This window comes from Conger conger, chromosome 6, assembly GCF_963514075.1.
Source record: "Conger conger chromosome 6, fConCon1.1, whole genome shotgun sequence".
Taxonomy (NCBI): Eukaryota; Metazoa; Chordata; class Actinopteri; order Anguilliformes; family Congridae; genus Conger; species Conger conger.
Window position 1 is genome coordinate 37,083,302 of NC_083765.1, and position 26,023 is coordinate 37,109,324.

The 26,023-nt window shown below is 41.5% G+C and overlaps 2 protein-coding genes across 8 annotated transcripts in view; one reads left to right on the forward strand and one right to left on the reverse strand.

The window, feature by feature from the left end:
- Positions 1-4,596, reverse strand: hsbp1b (heat shock factor binding protein 1b). Its single transcript, XM_061245753.1, has 4 exons — positions 4,393-4,596; positions 2,635-2,701; positions 1,572-1,695; positions 1-329 (listed from the first exon to the last, which is right to left on the reverse strand). Exons 1-3 carry the CDS (start codon positions 4,435-4,437, stop codon positions 1,574-1,576), a joined length of 234 nt encoding a protein of 77 aa, XP_061101737.1. The 5' UTR covers positions 4,438-4,596; the 3' UTR covers positions 1-329; positions 1,572-1,573.
- Positions 4,597-7,825: 3,229 nt separating this feature from the next.
- Positions 7,826-26,023, forward strand: part of si:dkey-246g23.2 (solute carrier family 66 member 2) — a 65,753-nt gene continuing 47,555 nt past the window's right edge. Inside the window, exons 1-3 of one of the 7 annotated variants that reach the window (XM_061244671.1) lie at positions 7,826-7,955; positions 12,753-13,000; positions 13,311-13,444. In XM_061244671.1, coding sequence (XP_061100655.1) covers positions 12,795-13,000; positions 13,311-13,444 — 340 coding nt within the window. In that variant the 5' untranslated portion in view covers positions 7,826-7,955; positions 12,753-12,794. Of the gene's footprint in view, positions 7,956-8,017; positions 8,138-8,827; positions 9,088-11,791; positions 11,815-12,328; positions 12,453-12,752; positions 13,001-13,310; positions 13,445-26,023 lie in introns of those variants that run through there. The other 6 variants (XM_061244672.1, XM_061244678.1, XM_061244674.1 and 3 more) reach the window with 6 other exon arrangements.

Below are 26,023 nucleotides of genomic sequence, written 5' to 3' on the forward strand. Positions count from 1 at the left end.
TTTTGTAGGAAATGTCTTTATTAGAACAAAATGGAACAGGTTGGAATGGTGTCCACTTGGCGTAGTTAGTGCTGTTTGTCTCACTGGCTTCCAACTCCAGCGGTGGTAATTAGTTCCCGAGATTGTAAACTTCTGTAGAATATCTACCCACTTGAACAAAAACTCAATTTACAGTGAACACATCAGTTTGCTGGCCATTATTACAAGAGTAAATATATAAAAATACATTACGCACACGTTAAACCCAAAAAAAACACTACTTGTATAGCACTCTGGAAAAAATCGGTAGCTCTTGTTGAATGTCTTCACCATTGGTGTTTAAAGGCTGCCTGGAATGAGAAAAGTTTGTAATTCATTTTACATGAAAGTAGAAATGCTGACAGCATGCGCTTATAAATGCTTGCGCTGACAAAATTGCCCTTTTTTTGTCAGTATGTGAGTATTAATAAACATACTTTATCAGTGCACAGATCATTTTTGCAGTGTGAAACTAGTCCAACTAGTGCATTTTCTGTGCAATGGATCTGCAGCAGAGGTTATCAGAGTAAACTATGTGGTTGGTAAGAAGTTTTCAAGATCAAAAAGATTATTTACCAAATAAACCCTTACCACTTAGTTTTGGAGATGAGAAATTGCTTTCACTGTTAGGAACAGTGTAGATTATTGTTATCCTTAAAATGTCATTATGAAGGCCTACAGATTTATCAATTTGTTCAAGGGACGGTTCAATTTAAAAAAATTTTTTTAGTTACATTTCTGATGACCTGCCAGCTGTTCAAAAGCAGTGCGAGCACGTCACTCCCGAGGTCAAAGACCAGAGTTTGGATTTGCTGGCCTGACCAAGATGTAGCTACTGCATGTAGCATCCTACTTACCAACTGAAATTAAAGCTACAATTATGTCCAACTATGAATAGACGCTTCTGCTGATCAGCCAAATGTTCGTGAGGCCTGAATTTGCAAAAGCTTCAAAAATATAAAGGCTGAAAGGTAAAATGGGGATAGTGAACAATCCCATTTAAGGACAACTGTAAGCGTGCACTGTCTAAATTGCAGTCTGTAAGTATTTGGACAGTGGTACAATTCCTGTTGTTTTGGCTCTGCACTCCAGCATATTGGTTTTGAAATTAAATGATGAGTATGGGGTTAGTGTAGACTAGGACGACTAATCTGTGTTGGAATACAGCCCTTTTTATACATATATAATGCTGTCCCTGTTTCTGGGCACCATAACATTTGGGACAAGTGGCTTCACCGGTGTTTCTGATTAGTCATTAGGTGTGTTCAATCGCATCGTTGGTGCAGGTATACGAGAGTTTTCAGTATCTAGTCTTTATTCAAGGCTTTTGATTGCCTTTGGCGTTTGTCAACATGAGGCCCAGAGTTGCTATAGATCACCAAATATAGATGTAATTAACCTGATATTCATTATTTCATTTCAAATGTCCAAATACAAATTTTTCCACTATACATTTTGTTGTTGCTGTAGTACAGAGACCCAAAATAAGACTGCTCGGCCCTACAGTAAGTGGGATCAGTAGAGATCCAGGTGTTCTGTGACTGGCTGCTCACCTTCACGACGCCCCTTGACCCTCCTTGACCGTGCTCTCTCCCTCAGTCTCCTCCACGCCCGCCTGGGTCATGAGGTCAGCGATGTTCTTCTCCAGGTCGTCGATGCGAGTGCTCATCTCATCGAGTATCTCCGTTAAGGAAAGAGGTGGCTTACCCATGATGCCCTGCAGCGATGACACGTCCCTCACCCCGACCCACACAACCATAGCTCCTGACCAGGGTCTATATACATAAAGCATCTCAGTGTAGGAGTGCTTATCTAGCAGGTTTCTGCTGCGCTAACATTATCATTATAAGCTAAAAGGTAAAAACTGATCCTAGATCTCACTCGTATACCTGTTCACACACAAAAACTGGGGCTGATATGGAACACTGAACATGGTTGCAACCTGCATATGACCCATTCACACCACGCTATGATCACATTACATTGCATTATTGGCATTTGGCAGACGCTCTTATCCAGAGGGACAAACAGTTTATTAGACTAAGCAGGAGACAATCCTCCCCTGGAGCAATGCAGGGTTAAGGGCCTTGCCCCAATGGCTGTGCTGATCTTATTGAGACTATATTGGGATTAGAACCACCGACCTTGCATGTCCCAGTCATTTACCTTATCACTACGCTACAGGCCACCCCCAAAATATATGATCACGGGTCAGTACCGGGTCCTCACCGTTCACATTATTGTACTTCCATACACACTACTAAATGTGGACCTAATCAGTTTGTTTAAAATCATTTTTTCTTTTTTTATATCGAGCTGGCTAGTGATTACAATGCAGCTTGCCATTACACTGGCTTAACCCAGTATGTTAACTCCTGATATTTATATATCAATATAGCTAATACTGCAAATTATTTTTTTATTAATCAGAAAAAAACACATCCCTGATCAGTTATAAGCTTGTTCTTAGCGGATGGACTCGAGTTCTAAATGAGCTAAAAGTACATGTATGCACACATTTTAGTCTCACACATTTAATTCACATGCTGTGCTTGGGGTCTGAAGTCAAGCTTGTATATGCTCTGTAGTAGTGAGAGCGTGCTGGTGAAAGGATATTCCGCCCAATAATCTGGTCCGACATGGTCTGGAACTTGTCCTGCATCTGCTGCAGCAGTGTCTGAACCTAAAACAAAAAGGGGAAATGGTACGGACAAGTCATCTGACCACTCCACGACGGTTCTCTTTCAACCCCACAAACTCATTAAAGTTTCAGTTTGGGTGTGCGAGCAATAAATCTGGATTGGCTGGGCTGTTAAGTTAAAGATTGATCAGATGCCACTGGTTGGCCTTTGTGAAGGAAATGATGTGAGATGTTTGCACTAACAGGAACAGACTGTTTATTATTATTATTATTATTAATTTCTGGTCACCACGTCCCTTTAATATGAGCAAAACAGACTGTTTACAGACATAAATGTGTAAATAATCGAATTAATTTAACACAGTTAATACCTCTGAGCAATTCACCAAGTTTCATTGAGACCAATGCCACGAATGGGGCAATATTATTCAAAATCAGGGTGAAGCTTGAAGTAGATTACCTACATATTTTCTTTTTGATGCAAACAACAATAACGCAATTTATCAGATTAATATAATGAGATGTAAAATCCATAATCGTGAGACTAACAGCTCAATTAGTTAAAGAGATTAAAACTGAAACAACTGCTGCTGAAAATGACTTTGCTACTATGCCAGTGTCCCTGGGATTGCAGTTGATATACAGAGGGTGCCGATGTGGGCTGATAGGTTTGTCAACACTCAATACTCGCACGCAAACACCATGAATACCATGAATAATGGATTGTTGTGTAGGCGTGCAGTTAGACTCATCTCTTCGAGGCTAAAACCTCTGACAAATGCGAGGTTTCCACCAGCAACACGACGCTGAAACCATGGTTACCGCAGTACTGGAAGTACAACTGCAAAGTGCATTGATCCAAAATGCAGCTAGAACACCCACGCAATAGAAAAGCTTAATAAACACGAATGCCGAGCCATCTAGCTAGTTACACGATTTGCATGATTAAAAATTCAACTAAGGTAGCTATAACAGTTAGCCAACTTGACACATCCATGATCATATTTGAACTGTCTTAACCTAGCAAACCAAATGCAATTGTTTTCCGTGCAGTAAATATTTCATCTTTTCGAAGTAAGGAACTACTATTGGACGTTAACGTTATTGTAGATTTCAGGTTTGCATCCCATTATTATACGTCGTGTTTTGCCATCTATCATTGGAACACAATTGTATGAAGTTGTAACGTTATCTAACTTTAGCCTAATAATAGTATAATACTGTCATGCCCTAAAGTTATACAATGACTAACGTTATGTTGGTAAGTGAACTCACTGGACTACAGCTAGCTTAAGTCGAATCACTGTGCATTTGTTTTCCTACATTGACATCAGGCGTAAGTTACGTGCAACGTTATGCTGAAATGTTGTTTTACTAACGTTAGGGTCAATGACAGACTAGCTAGTTATCGATCCTAATCATTGGTTAGCTCATATGTGGCTGACTATGCAAGCTATAGCTAGCTGCTGAGTTAACATTACTGATCTGCAGATTATAATCCTCGCTGTTAACGTTAGTTCGCCTGGTTCAACCCTTACCCAATACAACAGACTAACGTTATTTAAATGAAGCATCTACCTAGCTAACGTTAGCTCGTTTGGTAGCTGTGTCACTTGTGTCACTGTCATGTTTATCAACCGAGGCGACAAACCATTGTAGCAAGCTAGCTAACGTAATGTTAATGCTAGCTAGCTAGTCCGGATCATAGACCGTAAAAAAATGCAAACACTCACCACGGCGGTCAAGTCTTGAACAGATTTGGGATCAGTCTCTGACATTGTTCTCCGTGTTTTGCGTTAATGTGTGTAAGTTTGGATATTATTATTGTTTATTTCCTGGGATAAATTGAAAACACCCAAATTCACTAGCGATCGTCACTATCGTCACTCTAGAGTCGAGAAACCACTGAACTATATCCTCGAAACGCTAGCGTTTTCTTCTTCACTTGGTTTTACACTAGGGTAACACAACTTGGAAGGTGCATAACGCCACCTACTGCAACGGAGTGCGGAGTGGTAACGTACAGTGAGTGTATATTTTAATCTCTTAACATTACAATGAGACAAATTCAATTCAATTCAATTCAATTCAATTCAATTCAATTTTATTTGTATAGCGCTTTTTACAAAGGGCCTTTGTCGCAAAGCAGCTTTACAGAGAAACCGGGCCCCAAGAGTACGCCTAGGGCAACAGCCGCAAGGAAAAACTGCCTGGAACAGGAAGAAACCTTGAGCAGAACCTGACTCAGTAGGGGAACCCATCTGCCGCTGGTTGACATCGGTTTGTAGAAACAATGGTTTTAAACAGAAAACCAGATTAAATAAAAGTACATAAATGTCCAATAACAGATGAGGTTGAGGGATGGCAGGAGCACCAATGGGTGGCACTGTCAGGCAAGGGGACAGGCTTGGTGCTACATCTGAATCAGCAGTGGCAGGAGGGAGTTGTACGGCTGGTCTTGGGCTGGAGCTCCGGGCCTGGAGGGGGTGCGCAGGAAGAGTTGGGCTAGCGCTCCGGGCAGGTGCCCAGAGCAGGGAGAAGAGGAAAGTAACATTGTTAGGGGGTCCAGATAGTAATTGTTCAATCACAGCAGGAGGGAGTGGTACCTTTGTGTGATAAGGAGAACCCCGGCAGAATAAGGCTCAACAAATAAACATCAACTAATTTAAACATCTACATAAGTAAATATACAATGACGGGATAAACATATAATAAAATTAATATATTATAAAGTATACATAAAACATGCCAGGGGTCAATATAAATAAATAGAAGGTAATTCCCAGAACAGATGGACAACATTTTCTGTTTGGGATCACAAAAGGCACAAATGGTAATATCAAGAAGTATTTGGGCCAATTCCATGACACAGATTAAGTTTAGTCCTGAATTTTTTATGTGGAGAATCTCCATTGAAAATTGAGTTTAATCTAGGCTTAATCTGCATATGTAAAACTGTTCCTTGAAGTCATATGTTCCCCACAAAACCAGTCTGGTATACAAATGTTTGCATTTCCCTACCCCTGGCTTTGTCACCAAACCGCAAGCACTGTAAAAGTCATCCTGCCTTCAGCTTTCATGTTTGTCCTCCATTTTCCTCATATACTGTTTTGAGTAAATCAGCACATGTCCAACTGTTTCTACGAACACAGTGTGGTCTTATGGTTCCCTATTCTGAATAGTTTAGCCCCATGTGACTTCATCTTAGCCTTGATATGATTATTTAACCCCTTCTGCATTTCCCTTTGCTTGTCCTCCCCCTCCATACTCACACGCATAAAAAAAATGCCCTTCACCCCTATGCGTACCTATATACCTAACAAAAGCAAATTATGTCCATGATGTGAAGTCTATAAAGTGCAGCATGAACCTCAATGACTAGGGCTTTGACAAATTGTCAGAGAGCCTCCTAAATAGTCCTAAAATGTGCTTTAAAAACAGACACATACAATCAGCTACAGAATTATTGGCACCTTTGATTAAAAAAAAGGCGGCATATAATAATCAACACAGATAATAATCAATGTGTATGTTCAAACATATGGGAAAATTATATGGATCTGGATTTGGAAAGGTGGCATGAAGAAAGCCCTTCCTGAGAACAATAAACAAAATTAAGCATCTGGAGCTTGCCAAATGTCATTGGAATTATGACTGGAAGAGAATACTAAATAGGAATGCATACATTTCATACATACTGTCAAATATGGAGGTGGGTCATTGATGTTTTTGGGATGTTGCAGAAAATTTAGCAGAAAATCTGCTAAGCAGAAAATCTGGTTGTCTCTGCTTGGAAGCTGCGATTTGGTCATAGGACATTGATTCCAAACATACATCAAAATCCACAAAAAAAAGTGATCTGAACAGAAGAAAGCATTCCATAAGCCCAAACCAAAGGATAACAAAATACCTTTATACATACACTAATACATACCCTGATGCATACACTAATACACAATTTACTGCATCAAGCACATGCTTTGGATTGGGTCTGTGATAGTGGCAGTCATAGTAAAATACTGACCTAATCAGTGCACAGTAGGCTACATACTACACAGTCATTACAGCATAGAATACCCTGCTGAAAAAAAACAGCTCAACAGCTGGTTCAGACCAGCTCCTGACTTGACATGATTTGACCTGCTCAAGCTATGTTTTGTGACAGCTGTTAGCTGGTGGGCCAACAACCAGCTCAGCTACCAGTTGGTTGATTAGCTCATATGCAGCAAGACCAGCTTATGACCAGCTTGGCCATGTTGGTTGACCAGCTCATTTTCAGATACCTTACCCTCAGAATCAAAACCCAAGTCACATTAACGTTTTGCCATCTTCTGCAGATTCCTCAATCATCTGCATAAAGAGTGACTTTCTCCTCCTCCACAGATGCAAAAACACTATTAATCATAATATTTAAAAGGAGAGGACTAATAAGTACCCTGAGGAGTGCAATTCTTCCGAATTGTACGACCCAACGAAGAACAGAACCCAGTTATACAACATCCCACAATGCCAAATTTCCTGGCAGACCCTCCAGACACAGTGTATTATTTCTATATATGAAAAATATGGCTAGAGAAATAGTGACACATTTGAAACAAGAAATGGCTTTGTGGATATTACAGTTTCGCTAGTTGCCAAAACGTTGTTTGTTTGTGTGTGCGTACATGCGTGCGCCTGTGTGTGAACATGTATTTCTAAGTAGAACATTGTTTACACTGGATTTAGATGGAAAATATGAACTACAGCCTAACGTTTTCGAAAAAAACTCAAACGCGTACTCAAGCGATAAACACACCAATTTTGTTCAGAAAGTTACTGTTACTAGCTACTGTTGTTTTTTTAACTGCTGTGATAACGACCTGCACTACTGCGATTAGTTGGCTGTGCAAGTAGACGTCAACAACGCTTCGCGGTGGAAATGATAGCATTATAATATCGCTGTGTCATCAGGTCTTGTTTATAAATATATACCAGTGATACCACAGAACATTGAGATTACTTATATTCGTATTATTTGTTTGCGCAACCATGTAATCTTTCAGTTGAATTTCTGGGACCACTGCTCCCAATCAGCGCCCAACGCACAAACTCTTCGTGAAGAAACAGCACGAGCAGTTGAAAAGTCATAATGTCTCATCCTACAAAATACTGTCCCATTCATTATTATTATCTTCGAATGTTATGATTAGTTACGCGCACAAGAACCGCCTCTCACAAGTGTGCCTATCACGTAGCCTACGGTAGCCTTCGGTACCGTGGTAACTCAGTTGGCATAGGAATGTGCGTCTGAAACGAGGTAAGATTTTCTTATTAAAAAAAACCTTACTTTTGCCATGTCTGTGAACTGCAGAAGATTAACTTTTCCATCAAGGCTATTTTCTCATGCTTTAAGAAGGCGGTAAAATACTTACTTTTCGAGAACAGGGGAAGTTGTTCAGGATATTTGAAGTTCAAATTCAACTTAACTTGCGTGGTTCGGTGAGTGATTGTAAATAACACCTTTCTAAGAAACTGCTTTTGGTTAAAGCCAGCAAGAATCTATTTCATTAACCCAAGTATTTTAAAGATGAATGTTAAAGATAACAGGGAGAATGCTTGTTTTTCGTGTGTGGTTTCACATCCATACTGTGCAGCAATACCTACGCTAACCTATTGTAATTAAACTTTACCGTGGGCTACCCCAAAGTGAGAATAATGACAATAGTTTACACTCCATTCGGAAGAAGCTGTAACAACAGTGCCGCAACTTGAAAGCACTACTGGTAGCACGATATTGGTGGCGGTTCTGGTTGGTTTTAGGTTCAATTGAAAGTAGGCATCTACAAGATACTGTACACGATAAACCGTGCTCTATCACGTAGCATACGTCATGTTGCATGTTGTACTTGATAATGCAACTGCAATGGTATTTCCAGTGGGACGCCATGATATGTAGGCTACCGCTTGTCACACCATGTGCAGAAGTGATTTCAATGGATGATGCTATTCTTAGATTAGGATCCATGACTACTAGTGGGATTAGACTACCGGACGTTTCAAGAGCGTTATATCTGATTTCTTATAATCGCAAGGACACTGCAAGAGAAGCCAGCCCAGAACATAGGGTTACATAGCGGGTGCAAACATAATATAGTCCCTTCTTGAATCGAACGGATATTAATTTAGAAGTTTTTACTTTAGAAATTGATCAGAAATTGAATCCAGGAAGAAGTAATTTACACTAGAAACAACTCCCCAGCCTTGGTATTACGTAACACTAGGGGTGTGGACAAAGATTTAGGAATAGGGGTTTCCTGTAGGTTTGCTTTAGCCCAGCCCCTTTCACGTGTTTTACACTATATTGTGTAACAGCACTTGAAGCCGGCATTTACTTTTTATTTGCATTTTCTGCTTCTTTGGCTTGGACATTCTACATTAAATTAACAAAGGTATGTATTCACAGGAAGGTTTGCATTTACAGTAAATGTATGATTCTTTCTGTATACCTGACACAGGCTGTGAAGTCGTAAGGGAAAGACATCTCTCAATGGTGTCTATGACAGCAGAAAGCACTGCATTTACTTGGACTGACTGTATGCATAGTTGTTAAACTTCCTGAATGGCATACAGAGCTTACAGTGTGTTGGCTTATCAGAAGATCAACAGCAAAACAGGAAGCAATGTAAAATCTAAGTATATGACAAAGGTGTATTGCTCATAAGAGGCATTCAAGGGAACATGTTTTTATTCATAAGAAAATATTGCCACCCCCCACTCTGCTACTGCATGGTGCCTTTCCCTTTCTTAGCCCTGTTGTGAAAAAAATAATTAAGGGAAACCAATATCCTTGACAATCTGTCCTTTGCAGTGAAACAAAGCTGAGTTACAGAGGGTAGCTGATGTGTTTTTAGTCTTGTGTAGGGAATGCTGGAGACCTGTCGAGACATGACTCACTTTGCAAACTGGAGAAGTTTGCTGAACTAACACAAAACTTTGCAGCAAGATAGCCATAACCATGTCTTTGGGTTGCTGGAATAACATCACAGCAGCATTCTAAAGTCACAGCGGGTTTCTGGACAAAAATATAGTCATCTAAAGGAAACCTATTACAGTGACAACAACCTCCCCCATTCATAACAAGACAATTAGGCTATCTTGGCACTGGACAAACAAATCTTTGGAATGTGCTTGAAGTGAGAGAGCATTTTTCCCTGTTCAAGATCGGTAGTATTAATATATCCTGACTGGAGCCTATTAACATCTACTCTTTTGAGATGAATTACATCTACTGAGATCATAACTATTTAATGGACATTTATTACTAATGGAAATCAGCCAGATTCTGCCCTGCATGCATTTGTGAGTGCCTTTCTTTGTGTTTTTAAATATATTCTGACAGAATTAGAATTCTACTTGCAGGGTTTATATTAGATACTTGTCACATCTAGTGTAGTCTTGCTGGCTGAGTGGTCCCTTAACTTATTTTCTGTATAGTAAATAAGCAATGTGATTCTGTCAAATGTTTTGGAGCAGACTTTAAGCGCTACAAAGCCTGTCTTTTAATGCACTTTTTTTTTTTTAATGGGCCTAAGTTGCCCAAGACACTCATTTCCAGTCACTCACTTCTCATACTTATTCATAAACACTGCCCCCCCTCACTTTCACTCTCATACCTACACACATTCTTGTTCTGCGTCCTAAACATACCCATACAATTCATATAAAATTTCCCTCTCATTGGTCTTTGTCTCACACTTCATCCCTGTCTATTTCCTTCTGTCTCTCAAATATGCTTCATAGGCATGACCAAATATAAGTACAGCATTGCCAAAGCATTCATTTCCATTGGACTATAATCAACAATAACATAGATTTTCAGTACACAAAATATTATTATTATTGTCTTGTAGTAATTTAGTAGTAATATTTAGAAATCAGTTTACTCACTGTCCCTCAGGGTTTTTATTCGATGGCTAGACTGCGGTCTCTGAGTCTGTGCTTTGTAATAAATGATCTGCCAATTCGCTGTATCTCAGTGAATTTGTACTCACCCAAGCCATAATGTCTTTATAGGGTCCAATACCCTTCTAATTTGTGTGGTGTTTTGGTTTCGACGTTCCAATGTTCCAGATCTATTTGTTCCAGATGCTTTATTTTATGATTTGGGTTACATAGTGGTTGATTAGTTGGTCTGAAGCTGATTCATAGTAATTGCGACAGGGTTAGTTAGTTTCCTAACTAGCTGTTGGGAAGTTGTCCATCACTCATTTGTCTTGCAATATCTGAATATCACACTTTTTATTAATCAAAAGTTGGCAGTCCTGTACCTGCCAGCAAGTCAATACTTTAAACATTATTTGCTAGCTAACATCACGTCATAAGTTGGGCAGGTCCTAATAGAGTGGCTTTGGTATTATCACAGAACTGTGGGTCTTCTCTTTTTTTTTGTGGATATTGAATTGCATCACCACACAGGTGACACTGTTGTTATTTGAAAAGGTAGATTAGATTCGCAATTCTGCTGTAATTACCACTTACTAATACAGATGTCATCAAAACCAAAAACTAGGCTCTACTAAAAAAAACGAACTTACATATTGACAATTTAAATGCAGTTTATGGATCGAAATGTGTTAAGAAATGTTTTATTACCATTTGATTCGGAGGGGTGCTTTTCTGCCTGACCCGATAGGTCGGTTAAAATCAGCCTAATTCTGCCCTGTGTGCATTTGTTGGTGACTTTATTTGTGTTTTAAATACATTTAGCTAGAATTCTACTTGCAAGGGTTTCTGTTAGATGCTTGTACCATCTAATGTAGCCGGCTGAGTGGACCCCATACTTCAGTTCCGTATAATGAAAGACAATACAGTATGACACCCCGAGGCAATGATTTTAAATCCTTTCCATACAATACTTCCATACTCTAATAAACACCATCTCTCTCTCTCTCTCTCTCTCTCCACACACACACACACACACACACACACACACAAACGGTTCTATCAGTGAAAATGTGAGCTTATTCTGTGAGGGAGAGCAAATGCTATAAAACGGGACAGGAGACAGACTCACACATCTGTTTGATCAGGGACTGCAGCAGTCTGCCTCCTGCATTGATCCAGGTTGCTGTGCTGGAGCTTAGTGGGTCAGTCTCTCCCCGACACCAGGGCTGCAGGTGGGAGCCTCCCTCTCTTTACAGTGGCTTTGACTTTTTACGTAACACGTAACATATTTCAAGAGATTCAGGAATGGGCGGTATCATTAGCATATTTGCGTGTCTTTAGAAAATGTGTTTCTTAGTAGGTTTTTTTTTTACCCTTGACAAATAGCTGTCCTGAACTAAACTGTCAGAAATGCTAAGATTGTATAATCCGTGCTGTTAAGCTTCTTATGTAACACGGGTGAGTGTGCTCGCTGAACAATGTGAACGAGTGGTTTAAAAACACTTTATCCAGTGTCACACAGAGGGGCAGGCACCCACGCATACACACACGCACACACACACATACAAAAACACACACCCATATGCACACAGTCACAGCCACACCAGAAACACTGGCACACTGTATTTGTGTACGTGTTGTGTGTGGGATGCACAATTGCACTGTGTAGGTGGCATCCTGTGCAACCTCCTCAGACCCTGCTGCGCCACCAACCACAACACTTTTTCTCTCCTCTGTTAGAAGGTGGAGAGGAAGTGAGAAGGAGGGAGGGCGAGGATATGAACTGAATGAAAAATGAGGCAGTAAAGGAGGGAGACATGGTGGGAGCGGGAAGGAAACAATTGAAAAACAGAAAGTGAGAGTCAGAGAGGTACGGAGACCAATATCACTTTATTAAGACCCCCTCCAGAGGTGGTGCTTTTAGGGTGAATAAGAGGAAAATGGGTAGAGGCCCCTGTCCACAGAGCGAGGGAGGGAAACGGCATGCTCTGATGTAGGACTGTGGATTTATGGGTAATCCACACCTAAGGACAGTTGCTCTGTATTTGGTGTGTGTGTGTGAGAGAGAGAGAGAGAGAGCAAGCGAAAGAGAAAGAGGGAGGCAGTGTTTGTGAAAGAGTATGGAGAGGAAGTGCGTCTTGGCTGTAAAACCGCAGGTGTGCTTTCTCAGCAGTGAGGAGCATGAAGACAGACCTTGCTTGAGGACGTAGAGATGGATATGGGAGTGGGTCTGGAGGAGGAGGTGGAGCAGTCCTGGTCTCTGCTCTCCTGGGGGGCCTCCTGTGTGATGGTGTTTGGGGGGGTCGTGCCCTACGTACCCCAGTACCAGGAAATCCTGAGGACCAGTAACACTGAGGGCTTCTCCACAAGGGTCTGCCTGGTCCTTCTCCTTGCCAACATTCTCCGCATCTTCTTCTGGTGAGCATGGGGGGTGGAGATTACATACATGTGTGTGTATGTGAGTGTGGCTTATGGTTAAGATGTTTTTAATGTGTAATACAGGGGCAGTAGTTGTCTTGTGTACTGCATTGTATGTGTGATGGAATGAGACTGTATATATTGTGTGGTATTTGTAATGCAATGGCATAATGTGTTTGTGTGTGTGCATGCATGTGTGTGTACTGTGTGCATATTGTATGTTTTATAATTCAGTATGTCTGTGATGCTGGGCCAGTAAGAGAGTGGATGTACAGTGTTGACACTGTACTGTATATCTGTGTATCTGCAGGATTGGCAGGCAGTTTGAGCTAACCTTGCTCATTCAGAGTGTGGTGATGATTCTGACCATGCTGGCAATGCTTCATCTCTGCTGCTCTATCCAGAGCACCAACCGGGTTTCCACCAGACAGCACCACATCACAGGTAACAGCACATAACCACCAACCGTGTCTCTACCAAACAGCACCACATCACAGGTAACAGCACATAACCGCTAACCATGTCTCTACTAAACAGCACCACATCACAGGTAACAGAACATAACCACCAATCGTGTCTCTACCAAACAATACTAAATAACAGGTATTCAACTTCATCAAATATCAAGATAGGAAAATCAGCCTACATGGCTGAATTTTTGGTAGTGGTGGAGGTCTTACATAACAATAGAGTCAGAGGGTCACCTCTTCCCTTTGAAAGGCCCTATCAGTGAAAGGGTGGGCCAGACTGCCCATTATTCCCGTACAAAACATCGCCTGGGGCACTGAGCGTACAATCTCATTACTCTCCATCCTCTTTCTTCAGTAACAGGAGGAGGGCCGCTTAAAGAGACTGGCTCAGTAAATGGGGGATAAACATCCCCAGGTTACTACAAGGTGACTTGAGTGTGTTTCACACACACACGTTTATTTAGCTCCACATTTATAAGATACATTATAAGGGCCCAAATATATTTCAGTTGCATTCTGATGTCCTTTGCAGGATAAAATGCAGGGTAAACATTTACATCTCAATTGCACACAAGAAACATTACATTTATAGGAAACATCTTCTCCATATACAGCGACTGCCTATAATGGAGGAAACTGAGCAATATTTTGCCAGTTGCGTTGCTCTCCATTTAGACAGCCCAAGTAATATTAGACCTCTGACCACTATCCTCTGGACATGGCCCAAACTTACAAATATAAAAACTAGGAGCTGACATATCAGGTACCAGGACCGAAGAACCAATCGCAACCCAGAAATAGCCAGAATAACTTTTTATGAAATGACAGACAGGGATATAATGTATTAATTGAATTAAATAAATATTTCAGTTACAAACATCAAAGAACAGTATAGGCATTTTTCAATGAATTACATTTCTGAATTGACAGAAATGACAGTTGATCCTACCCCCAATGTGCACCCACACACAAGCACACACTCACACACACACACACACACACACACCGTATGGCTTTTCCTCAAACTGATGCTGTCACACACAACTGGTGATCAACTGTTAGGATGAAGTCAAGGAGGTTGTGTAAAATGTATCAGGACTGCACCAAATGCACTGAACCGTTCTGCTGTGCTGGCCCCTCACAAAAAAATGAATGGCGTCATCTACAGCGCCCCCCTGTGGCCGCAGCAGTCCTCTCTCTGCTACCTCATCTCTACCAGTCTGGTTTGGTTTCGACCACTGGCTGCCCAAAATATGTACTGTGTATCATAGCCACCTCAGCTCTTCTTGAGCCTTGCAATTCTGTATCGCACAATCTCATAGCTTTTTTAGGGCATTGGTAAAAGAGGATCTTTGTAGAGAAGGTTGTATTACTGTGCTGTAAACTCTTGAAGAGTAGAGTTACAGACACACCAAAAGAGGGTGCCATAGGAGAGAGAACAATCGAACTGAAAGCTGCTGCTCTCCCTCTCTCTCTGTCTCCCACCCTCTCTCTCTCGCTCTCTCCCTCTCAGCATCACTTTCTCACCCCTGTCTCAGTCTCAATCAAATAGTTGTGTTGCAGAAGCATTAACATAAAGAGATTACTCCCTCCCTTTCTTCCTTTCTTTCTCACTTCTTCACCCTCACCTATCTATATCCCTCTAGCCCTCTTATTCCTCTTTATTCTCTCTTGCTACCTCTCCATCTCTGTCCATCCTTTCCTTACTTTCTCTTAATCTTCTGTCCATCTCACTCACTCTATCCCTATCAATGCCTTTCTCTTGAGCCCCCCCCCCCCCCCCCCCCCTCTGTGTCTCCTGTTTGATTATGCACTGGGTGTGCACTCTGTGAGGAATTCTTTTTTCCTGTGTGTTTACGCCCGAGGCCTTCAGACTGAGTGGTGATCTTTTAATGTACTAATGAGGAACATGCGGTAAAAAGTAAATGAGAATATTCTAATGAACAAGGGGGAGTACTCATCACATGAGAGTTCACTCTGCAAATTAGTTCAGGCTCTGTGTTTACCATGGCGATTCATTAATAATGAATTCATTAGAAGCTGGTTAAGTAGCTTGTATTTTAAATATGCTGAAAGAGGTTGTAAATCATTGTTAATCCGAGTCTGTTTGGATTTGTAATGTTCACTTATCTCGCCGCATATGATGTTTGGATAGTAATCTGATTTAGAAATCTTTAATATTTAAATCATTTTCAGACCGTGAGCACTGTAAGCAGTTAATCCATCTGCCACGTTGATTGATTAGTACAGAGGAGAGAAGTGTAATACTCTGTCGGTGAGTGTGTGTATGTGTGTTTGAGAATATGTGTGTGCTTATACATATACACACACGTATGTGTGTGTGTGTGTTTAATTTCCTGCTTCATCCTGGGAGCAGTACATCAGACTAATTAGGAGTATCAAAACTTCATACAAATCCTCCAGTATCTTGGTAAAAACTTGAGCCGCAACAGAGGGCAAAAGAAGTTCACACGGAAACGTACATCATGAACCTGTGTGCTCCAGACTCAAAGCTAACATCAGAGTAAAACAAACAGATTTTCAATTCGGCAGGGATTGAGTGCGGACCTCCATCACCCCGTGGGCTCTCATCTTGTTTCCCAGCATCCTCTCCATCCAAGTATTACCCTCAAAGGCCTCTTTTTCTCTTAAAGTGTAATTGCTACACAGTTTGAAGCAACCTGTTATCATTGTTTAATTGAGTTCTCATTTGGGCCTGCTGTGAGTCTGTTTGCTGTGGGCCTAATTGCTTTTCAGGGGTGACTGATGCACGGTGCATTGTTGTCATTCTCGACTAGGACCAGGTCAGAATGTCTGTTGTAAATCTTTCAGGTTGGGGTTACAGCTTCATCAGAGTAAAGAGGTTTTATATAATAATGATAATTTGTCATTTAGGTGACACTTTTATCGAAAGCGACTTAGCTTAAACAGGGGACAATCCTCCCTGGTGCAATGTGGGGTTAAGTGGCTCAAGGGTCCAACGGCTGTGCGGATCCTAGAACCACCAAACAATAACTATGAGGTTAAAGTGCAGACTGTCTCCTTTAATCTGAGGTTACTTACATCCATATCAGGTTATGCATCCCTTTTTATACATTGTCCTCCCATTTTACAAAACCAGAAATGATTGGATGTTTGGCTTCTCAGCTGCTTCTGGTGTAAAAGAAAGCTTTCAGTATCTAGTCTTTATTCTAGACTTTTCATTGCCTTTGGAGTCTGTTATTGCCATTTGTTAACATGAGGCTCAGAGTTGTGCCAATGAAATTCAAGAAAGCCAATGGACTGCACCGTACATCATGCGTTCTGATAAAATACTTCCACAAAGGGTGTGCTCCTTTTCCCTTACTCAAGCATCCCTTGGGAGCCTCCTAGCTCCTCCCTCCTAGCTCCTTCAAGGAGCATTTAACGGGGCAGAATGTCCTTAAAGATAGCAGACCTCCATCGATTTCCAAGATAGGCGAGGACTGAGGAGACAAGAATGGATAAAACAAGCGATTGGAATGATTGATCCCAGGTAGTGAGAGAGATAAAGGGAGAAAGAGTAAGAGATGGATAAAGATATTAAGAGAGGAGATGATCTTCTTCTACAGTATAACTGACCCCCTCCCCCTCCCTGTTTTTCCCTGGTTATGAACACTGTCACAGTTATCCAGGCAGCCTGTAGCGGTGGCTAAGGTACTTGACTGGGCCCGGGAAGATTGGTGGTTTAAGCCCTGGTATAGCCCTAATAAGACCTGCAGAGCTGATGGGCCCCAGAGCAGGGCCCTTAATCCCACATTGCTCTCCGGGTGCTGCATAGTGGCTGACCACTGCTGCTATGTAACTTGGATGGAGCAAATGCAGAGGACAAATGACCCCACGGGCTCAATAAAGTGTATCTTCTCTTACCGTAGTCACACCTGTAATCAGCACCTGTGGCTTTCAGCTTCGCCCCGCTCTGACCCAGTTCCTGCGGCCTCTCTGCAGGCCAAGAGAGCTCCGCCTTGGGAAGGCAGAGCTGGAGGTCAGGTTACGGAGGGAGGGGTTGGGATTGGACAGGCCCAGAATAGTCCTGAACATGAGCTACCCTGCATGCCCCAGCGCCCAGGCTGCCTGAGACCCTTTAATCTGCCCCCGGGTCCCCGGGGTATCTCCTGTACATCCCCCTGCAGCTGTCCTCTAATACCCCTGCACACACAGGCACGTTCGCTCATTTATATTTACACACACACTCACATACACACACACACACACATGGACACGTTCACCCATCCATATTTACACACACGCATGCGTGCGCAATCACACACATGCCCACGCACACATAAGCACACGCAGACATTCACACAAGCACATCATTTGACATTTGCTACTTCAGTTGTCCTCATTGGATATGCCATACCCCCCTGCAACCTCACCAGCCTGATGGTCCGTACGTGGATGAGAGACTTGGGGAAAAAGTTGCAGCTGGAAGTGTGATTAGACTGGTGGGCCAGTAGGGGGCAGCCATCCCCCTGGCCCGAGTGAAAACCAAGACATAGGGCAGCAATAGGAACATAGGGATTTACAAGGCTCCTTGTTTTGATGGGGCATGAGACTGATGCCCTAACTCATTGTTGATGTGAAATACGCTGTGTTACTTGCTGCAAAGTGTAGAACAGGGGTCTCAAACTTCGCTCTTGAGGTGCTGTTGTATCTACAGGCATTTCTGGTCTCAATTCAGTCAGCGCTGCATTCAGTTCAGTGTCAAATTCAGCAGCAACAAAACATAGCAAAAGGTGTATTTAAACGGAAATGGTGGCGCGTTGAACATCCTGTTGCAAACCGTGGGCGGACTGACTGACTACTATGGCGTCTCAGATGGCCATTCTGTATGTTCTCTGAGCTTTAAGGCATTGGCCTACATCATTATTGATTCGGGCTTAACCCCTGACACACCCAAGCGGGAGCAAGGCATACCTCAAAGCCTGTTGAAAAACGTTGCACACCATTGGGAGGAAGCGTATCGTCCAACCCGGAAACCATAGTCTCGGAACACAGGTGTGTGGAGTCTTTAACTAATCAAAGACTTAAATTGAGAACTTCAAGTGCTGGAAAACATTGGAAGCCAGCAGTCACTGAGGGACTCTCCAGGACTGGAGTTTCAGATGCCTGGTGTTGGGGATTAGCTGTTATGGTGATAGAATCTCCCACTGTCTTTTTTAATCTGGCTAATTTATCGGCCAATATAATATAATAAAATGGTAAAACAACTGCCACTCATTGCGCATGGCAGGTTTTTCAGTGTTTTGGGATGCCTGATGAGTTTTTGATTGACATTGATGTTGGGAACTACAGAGAGAAGTATGGATCCAAGATGGTGGTTCTAATCTGGTTAGATTGGCAGCAGATGATGCCCTGTTTGATGGTCACAAGAAGATGGGCTAAGAAAGAACAAGAATCCAGAGTGCTGCATCATTCCACTATCTGTGGGAGATTTACGGTTCTTCTGCCAATGCTCTGGGGCAAAGTCAGGGTATGTTTGTGGGAAGGTCAGCTGCATCGTGGGATACGTAGTTTAACCTTACCATTATCTCTGGGCCACAGCAGCTCTGGGGAACTGATCAAGCATAACACTCACAAGAGAATGTCCTCATTTTGCACTCACCTGCTTTCAAAGGTGAGGCTAAAATACCATTAAAAAGTAGATAAAATAACTTTAATTAGAATGGAACGCCAGCGGGGTTAATTGCTTCCATTCCTATTCCTAATCAGTTAGTATGCAGGAGGGATACACAGTAAAAGAGTAATTTATTTTTGCCTTGTGCGCCTGTTTTTGGTTGTGTGCTGTGGTAGGAAGAGTTTGTTGCATGTGCATATATGTGTGTGTGTGTATATGTGCATGTGGTTGTGTCTGCATGTGTGTGAGTGTGTGTGTGCATATGTGCATATGGTTGTGTCTGCAAGTGTGTGTGCATGTCTGTGTGTGTGTGTATGTGCGTGTCCATATGTGCATATGGAAGTGTCTGCATGCGTGTGTGCATGTGTGTGTGTGTCTGCATGTGTGTATGTGTGTGTGTGTGTCTGCCTGCATGCGTATGTGTGTGTGTTGCCCCTGCAGCATTTCATACGCACTCAAGTTTAAGGAATCTCTGATGTAGGCCTACTCTAAATAAAAGTTTGTCCTCTTCATGAAAAGGTCAGCGCAAACTACCTCTACCCCAGGCAGAGATAAATGAATAATTCAGTTTGGAGGCAGAATTGTGATGCACGGTAGTGGCGTTAAGAATACTACTACAGCATCTTCTCTGAAATTGCTGCTTATGCAAATAGCCCTTTTAATATTAGGGTCTTATTTCTATCATTTATTTTAATGGGGGATCGATTGCCCTTGGTTTTTATTACTGGAAAATGTCCAGAGCAGAACACACATCCAGGTTTAATAAGGCTTTCTGCAGTTCAGGGTTGCTCTCCTTAGCATTTTCAGTCCTGATTATACCAGGGCCACTGGATTTCTTGGGTTTTAAGGATAGGCATTTTGATGGATTTTATATTTAAACTGCAGTTAACATTTTATTATTTAAAGTCAAAATAGCGTCTTTCTTTATGCTTCTGTACTACCCATCAGTGACTATATATTTCAGAGTTATATTTTGTCTTCTATCTGTGTGTCTGTCTGTAATATAACTGTCTGTCAGCTAGTCTCAACAGTCTCATCTGTCTGTTAGGCATTTTAGGCCTAACATTTTTGTGGCCCTTTGTTTACATACAAAAAACGTCTATGCCCCTATTCTCAACCCCGCCTGCCGACACCACCAGGATGATTCTGGCTATTGCAGACCATGGCGTGATAGCAGTGACCTAAGAAAACTGTGCTCTAATATGATTCGTAAAACATCTGCTTTAGCAGTCACTTTCAAAACAAGCCATTTAGCAAACTTTTTAACTGACGTTACTCGTGTTTGTATTTAGAAATTTATTTCAGTCTGCTCTAGCTAGCCTGCCTGTAACATGAGCATGCATACTGACAAACACATCAGTTCATTGACGCTTTTAACGGACATCTCAAGTCTTCTGAAAGTCCGAGAGTCACGGCATGAGCTCCCTGCCTAGGAGAGGAAATTAGCCGATAGAATCTCCCGAAAATATAAGTAGTAGTAACGTTACTGTGCAGTGGGACCCAGCTACCATGGTCCACCAGCTGACATACAAAACTGAATTTAGTTAGCTAATAACAGCAGCTGCCTACTGTAATTACCCACCAAGGCTAATCTCTCTCAAAAAATCTTTCTTAATTGGTAGCAGTTGGTCTGATTCGGCTCTTCTGCATTGCGAGGTGTGTTCCTCTGTGGATGTGGATGGGGTCCCATTTGGCTGTGCCCGCACTTCACTGCCACAAAGTACAATTGGTTCAATGACCGATTTGAATCTTAATTTGTATCCGTCAGGTCTGTTGTCTTGTGATTGAAAATAATGACCTGCGTGCATTCTCTGCAAAATATTCTCTGTATAGAAGTGTTTTATTTCAGTTAACCCGAAGCTCCCTTTTGAATTAACCTTTGACTACGGTTATATGTTTGTCTTGTTCTCCTAAGGTACAGTTGTATCTAATTATCTGAGAAATTGATATTTTCTGAACCATTATTTTTGTCTGTGAGTTTATTCCCAGGGCCCAATTCAGACAAAACTGGTCCAGAAAATCTAGAGTATACTGTAGCCATTTTTCTGCCTTATAGAAAACATTTCTCATGATGTAAGGTGATTGAATAGACTCATTTTTAAAACATTAAAAGTGGGTAAATATTTTCATTTAGTTTTGGTTGACATTTTTATAGGTTAGGGGATGCATGCAAATATATATCATCTCTTGGGTTTACAGTAATGCATGCCTTTCTTTCTCTTGGCAGATGGGCACTTTTTATGTCCATCAACGTGAGTAATTTGGATAATGTTGTTTTATTTGAGGCAAGCTGGTGCCACCGCAAAGTGCCGGCATCAGCAGACGGCAATCTGAGCACAGTCTGTCCTCTCTTGGCCAAGTCCAACTGTGTCAGCTGGACGCAATGGCCTCACCGTGCTCCCTGGGACTACAGTTTGGGCAAGGGCGTTTCTGTTATGTGCCAGCTTTCACCTAGACTAATTCTGCTCTCAGGTTCACTCTAGTTTTACTAATTCTTCCATACTTGAGAAATACAGTGCTAATTGTATTAAATTGCCCTTGAAATGCAACCAATGATTATTTGAAACCATAACAACCCTTCCCAATTCATTAAAAACTAATTGAATAATGAATGGAAGGACACCTGCATCCAGAACTGAACCTGTCTGGTTTCTTGGGTATTATAAACACAAGCAACTCATATAAATGCATGCATGGGTCTGCCGCCTATTTATTTTCCGTATATTATTGTTGAAGGTGCAGTGTGAGGGGAATAATAAACCGGTAATTTAAATATTGAAATAGGGCCAACAATCTTACATATTCAGCACATTTAAAGCTGTTGGTGAAGCAGTATTTTATGTTTTGAATTTGAAGTTCTGCTGTGGCGTTGTCTAGGAGCCTCCTGGGTGGCACGTCCTGTTAAACCACAAATCCTTGTTGCAGTCAGGGCTGAGAGACAAAACCCAAAGTTATCGCTGCAAAACATAAAATATCCCCCGAATAAAAGTGTCTCTAAACTACCATCACAGTGGTGGAGGAAAACAAACGGGAGCTACTGTAGTGTTTCTGAGGATCCCTGCGCTAAATATGCACTTTCCTGGATCGATGAAACATGATGCCATGATGGGATGGCTGCAGGCGGAAGTTTCATTTTGGCAAAAAGTCAAAGAATTGGGGTTAAACATTTTTTGCCTCATATTTACTGCCAGCAGGTCTGACAGTATTTCTCTGGTTCTGCTTCTATTCTAATTCTGAATGAGTGAGAAGGAATTTTATTTATTTATTGTGAAAGTTGAAGCCATGGACAGCAGAGTGGTCCAATGTAACAGCAGTTGGCTGATACGTGCTGATTTATGGTGATACAAACTCTGTGTCTGTACTCACTCCTCACAGTTCTTTCACAGGCAATTTCAACTCGCTTCTGTCTTCCATTCACTACTCTTCTCTCGCTCTCTCTCTGTCATCCCCCAGCTCTCTCCCTCTCACTCTCTCTCTCCCTCTCTCTCTCTCTCTGTCATCCCCCCGCTCTCTCTCTCCCTCTCACTCTCTCTCCCCCTCTCTCTCTGTCATCCCCCGCTCTCTCTCTCTCCCTCTCTCTCTCTGTCATCCCCCCTCTCTCTCTCACTCTCTCCCCCTCTCTCTCTATCTCTCTGTCATCCCCCGCTCTCTCTCTCTCTATCACTCTCACTCTCTCTCTCCCTCTCTCTCTCTCTGTCATCCCCCCGCTCTCTCTCTCCCTCTCACTCTCTGTCATCCCCCGCTCTCTCTCCCTCTCTCTCTCTGTCATCCCCCCTCTCTCTCTCTCTCCCCTCTCTCTCTCTATCTCTCTGTCATCCCCCCACTCTCTCTCTCCCTCTCTATCACTCAAATTCAAATTCAAATTCAAATTGCTTTATTGGCATGACAAAATTTGCATTTGTATTGCCAAAGCATGGCAAGGAACATGTTAAAACAGATGAAAATAACACAGTAATATGATTATTATATAAAAAAATAATAAATTTTAAAAAAATTAAGGATAATAATTAACAATAATAAATCTATATATACATATATATACACACATATACATGCACATGCATATTCATACACACGTATATACACATATATATATACATACATACATATAATTAGACACATCTTTCTAACATACTAATAACAAGCTAATCTAATAATAACAGTTTATATAACAGGTAAATTTAATATGTGTGTGTGTGTGTGTGTGTGTGTGTGTGTTTGTTTTGTCACTCACTGTCTCTGAGTATGTGACATTCAGACACATATTTCACTGCAATATGTGCAGTTGTTCCCTCTCCCAAGACTATTGGTAGTTGGTTGCTCTCTTCTAGGTGGAGAAAGTTGGGGATATGTTTTTTAAATTTATTAAAATATTTTTTTCTGATATTTTTGTATTTTTCACATTTTAGAAGGAAGTGCACCTCCGTTTCAACCTCACCTGTCATACAGTGACCACATATCCTCTGTTCTTTTGGTAGCCAGGACTTTTTATGTCTACCTTTTTCAATGGCTAGGTTGTGGTCACTGAGTCTGTACGCTCTCTCTCCTGCTCTCTCTCTCTCCTGCTCTCTCTCTCTGCTCTCTCTCTCCACGCTCTCTCTCTGTGCTCTCTCTCCTGCTCTCTCTCCTGCGCTCTCTCTCTCTGCTCTCTCTCTCCACGCTCTCTCTCTGTGCTCTCTCTCCTGCTCTCTCTCCTGCGCTCTCTCTCTCTGCTCTCTCTCTCCACGCTCTCTCTCTGCTCTCTCTCCTGCTCTCTCTCTGCTCTCTCTCTCTGCTCTCTCTCCTGCTCTCTCTCTCCTGCGCTCTCTCTCCTGCTCTCTCTCTGCTCTCTCTCTCTGCTCTCTCTCGTGCTCTCTCTCTGCTCTCTCTCTCTGCTCTCTCTCCTGCTCTCTCTCTCCTGCGCTCTCTCTCTGCTCTCTCTCCTGCTCTCTCTCTCTGCTCTCTCTCCTGCTCTCTCAAATTCAAATTCAAATTGCTTTATTGGCATGACAAAATTTGCATTTGTATTGCCAAAGCATGGCAAGGAACATGTTAAAACAGATGAGAATAACACAGTAATATGATTATTATATAAAAAAAAAAAAATAATAATAATAATAAATTAAAAAAAAAAAATTAAGGATAATAATTAACAATAATAAATCTATATATACATATATATACACACATATACATGCACATGCATATTCATACACACGTATATACACATATATATATACATACATACATATAATTAGACACATCTTTCTAACATACTAATAACAAGCTAATCTAATAATAACAGTTTATATAACAGGTAAATTTAATATGTGTGTGTGTGTGTGTGTGTGTGTGTGTGTGTGTGTGTGTGTGTGTGTGTTTGTTTTGTCACTCACTGTCTCTGAGTATGTGACATTCAGACACATATTTCACTGCAATATGTGCAGTTGTTCCCTCTCCCAAGACTATCGGTAGTTGGTTGCTCTCTTCTAGGTGGAGAAAGTTGGGGATATGTTTTTTTAATTTATTAAAATATTTTTTTCTGATATTTTTGTATTTTTCACATTTTAGAAGGAAGTGCACCTCCGTTTCAACCTCACCTGTCATACAGTGACCACATATCCTCTGTTCTTTTGGTAGCCAGGACTTTTTATGTCTACCTTTTTCAATGGCTAGGTTGTGGTCACTGAGTCTGTACTTGGTAAGGAGTCGTCTCTGCTTCATATCTCGGACAGTTACAAGATATTCAGCCAATTTGTATTCTCGTTTTAGGGCCAGGTAGCAAGTAAGCTTGTTTTGTGTTTTGGTTTGGTTGTTCCAATGTTCCAGATAAATGGTTTTATTTTGTTTAGCAATTTGGTTTATTCTGATTTGTGTTTGTGAAGCAGTGCTGGCCTGAGAGATGTTCTTGTTAGATGTGAGATGATTAGTTAGTCTCAGTACCAGCTGACTTAGTGGACTCTTTTCGGGGTTCAGCTCTTGGGTTTGAAATGCGTGGAACTGCAGTGTTGTTTTGGGACTTGATTTCAGATGCATCCAGAATTTGAGTGACCTTTTTTGTATGTTTATAATCAATGGGAATCGTCCTAATTCAGCCCTGCATGCATTGTTTGGTGTTTTTTGTTGGATGTTTAAAATTGTTCTGCAGAATTCTGCATGTAGGGCTTCAATTGGATGCTTCTCCCATCTAATGTAGTCCTGTTGACTGAGTGGACCCCATACTTCACTTCCATACAGAGCAATTGGCAGGATTACACTGTCAAATATTTTTGACCAGATTCTGATTGGAATGTCAATCTGGAAGAATTTTTTTCTGATTGCATAGAAGGCTCTGCAAGCCTTTTCTTTCAGTGAATTCACTGCCAGACCAAAGTTTCCTGAGGCGCTAATTTTCAGACCCAGGTAATTATAGGACAGGGTGTGTTCTAGGGCGGCGTTTCCTAGACTGAACGTGTGTCTGCTTTCCTGAGATCTTGCCTTTTTTTGGAAGATCATTATTTTAGATTTTTTATGGTTTACTGTCAGGGCCCAGTTCTGGCAGTACTGCTCTAGCAGGTCCAGATGCTGTTGTAGCCCCTGTTCAGTGGGCGACAGCAGCACCAGGTCATCTGCATAGAGGAGGAATTTAACTTCCTTCTTGTTTAGTGTTAGGCCAGGGGCTGTAGATTGTTCCAATAACACCGCTAACTCATTTATATAGATATTAAATAGAGTAGGGGACAAGTTACATCCCTGCCTAACCCCTCGCCCTTGAGTGAAGAGATCAGTCCTTTTATTGCCAATTTTTATTCCGCATTTATTATTTGTATAAATTGATTTAATTATGTCATATACTTTACCCCCTACACCGCTTTGGAGAATTTTATAATATAAACCTTCCTGCCAAATTGAATCAAATGCTTTTTTAAAGTCAATAAAGCATGTAAACATTTTTTT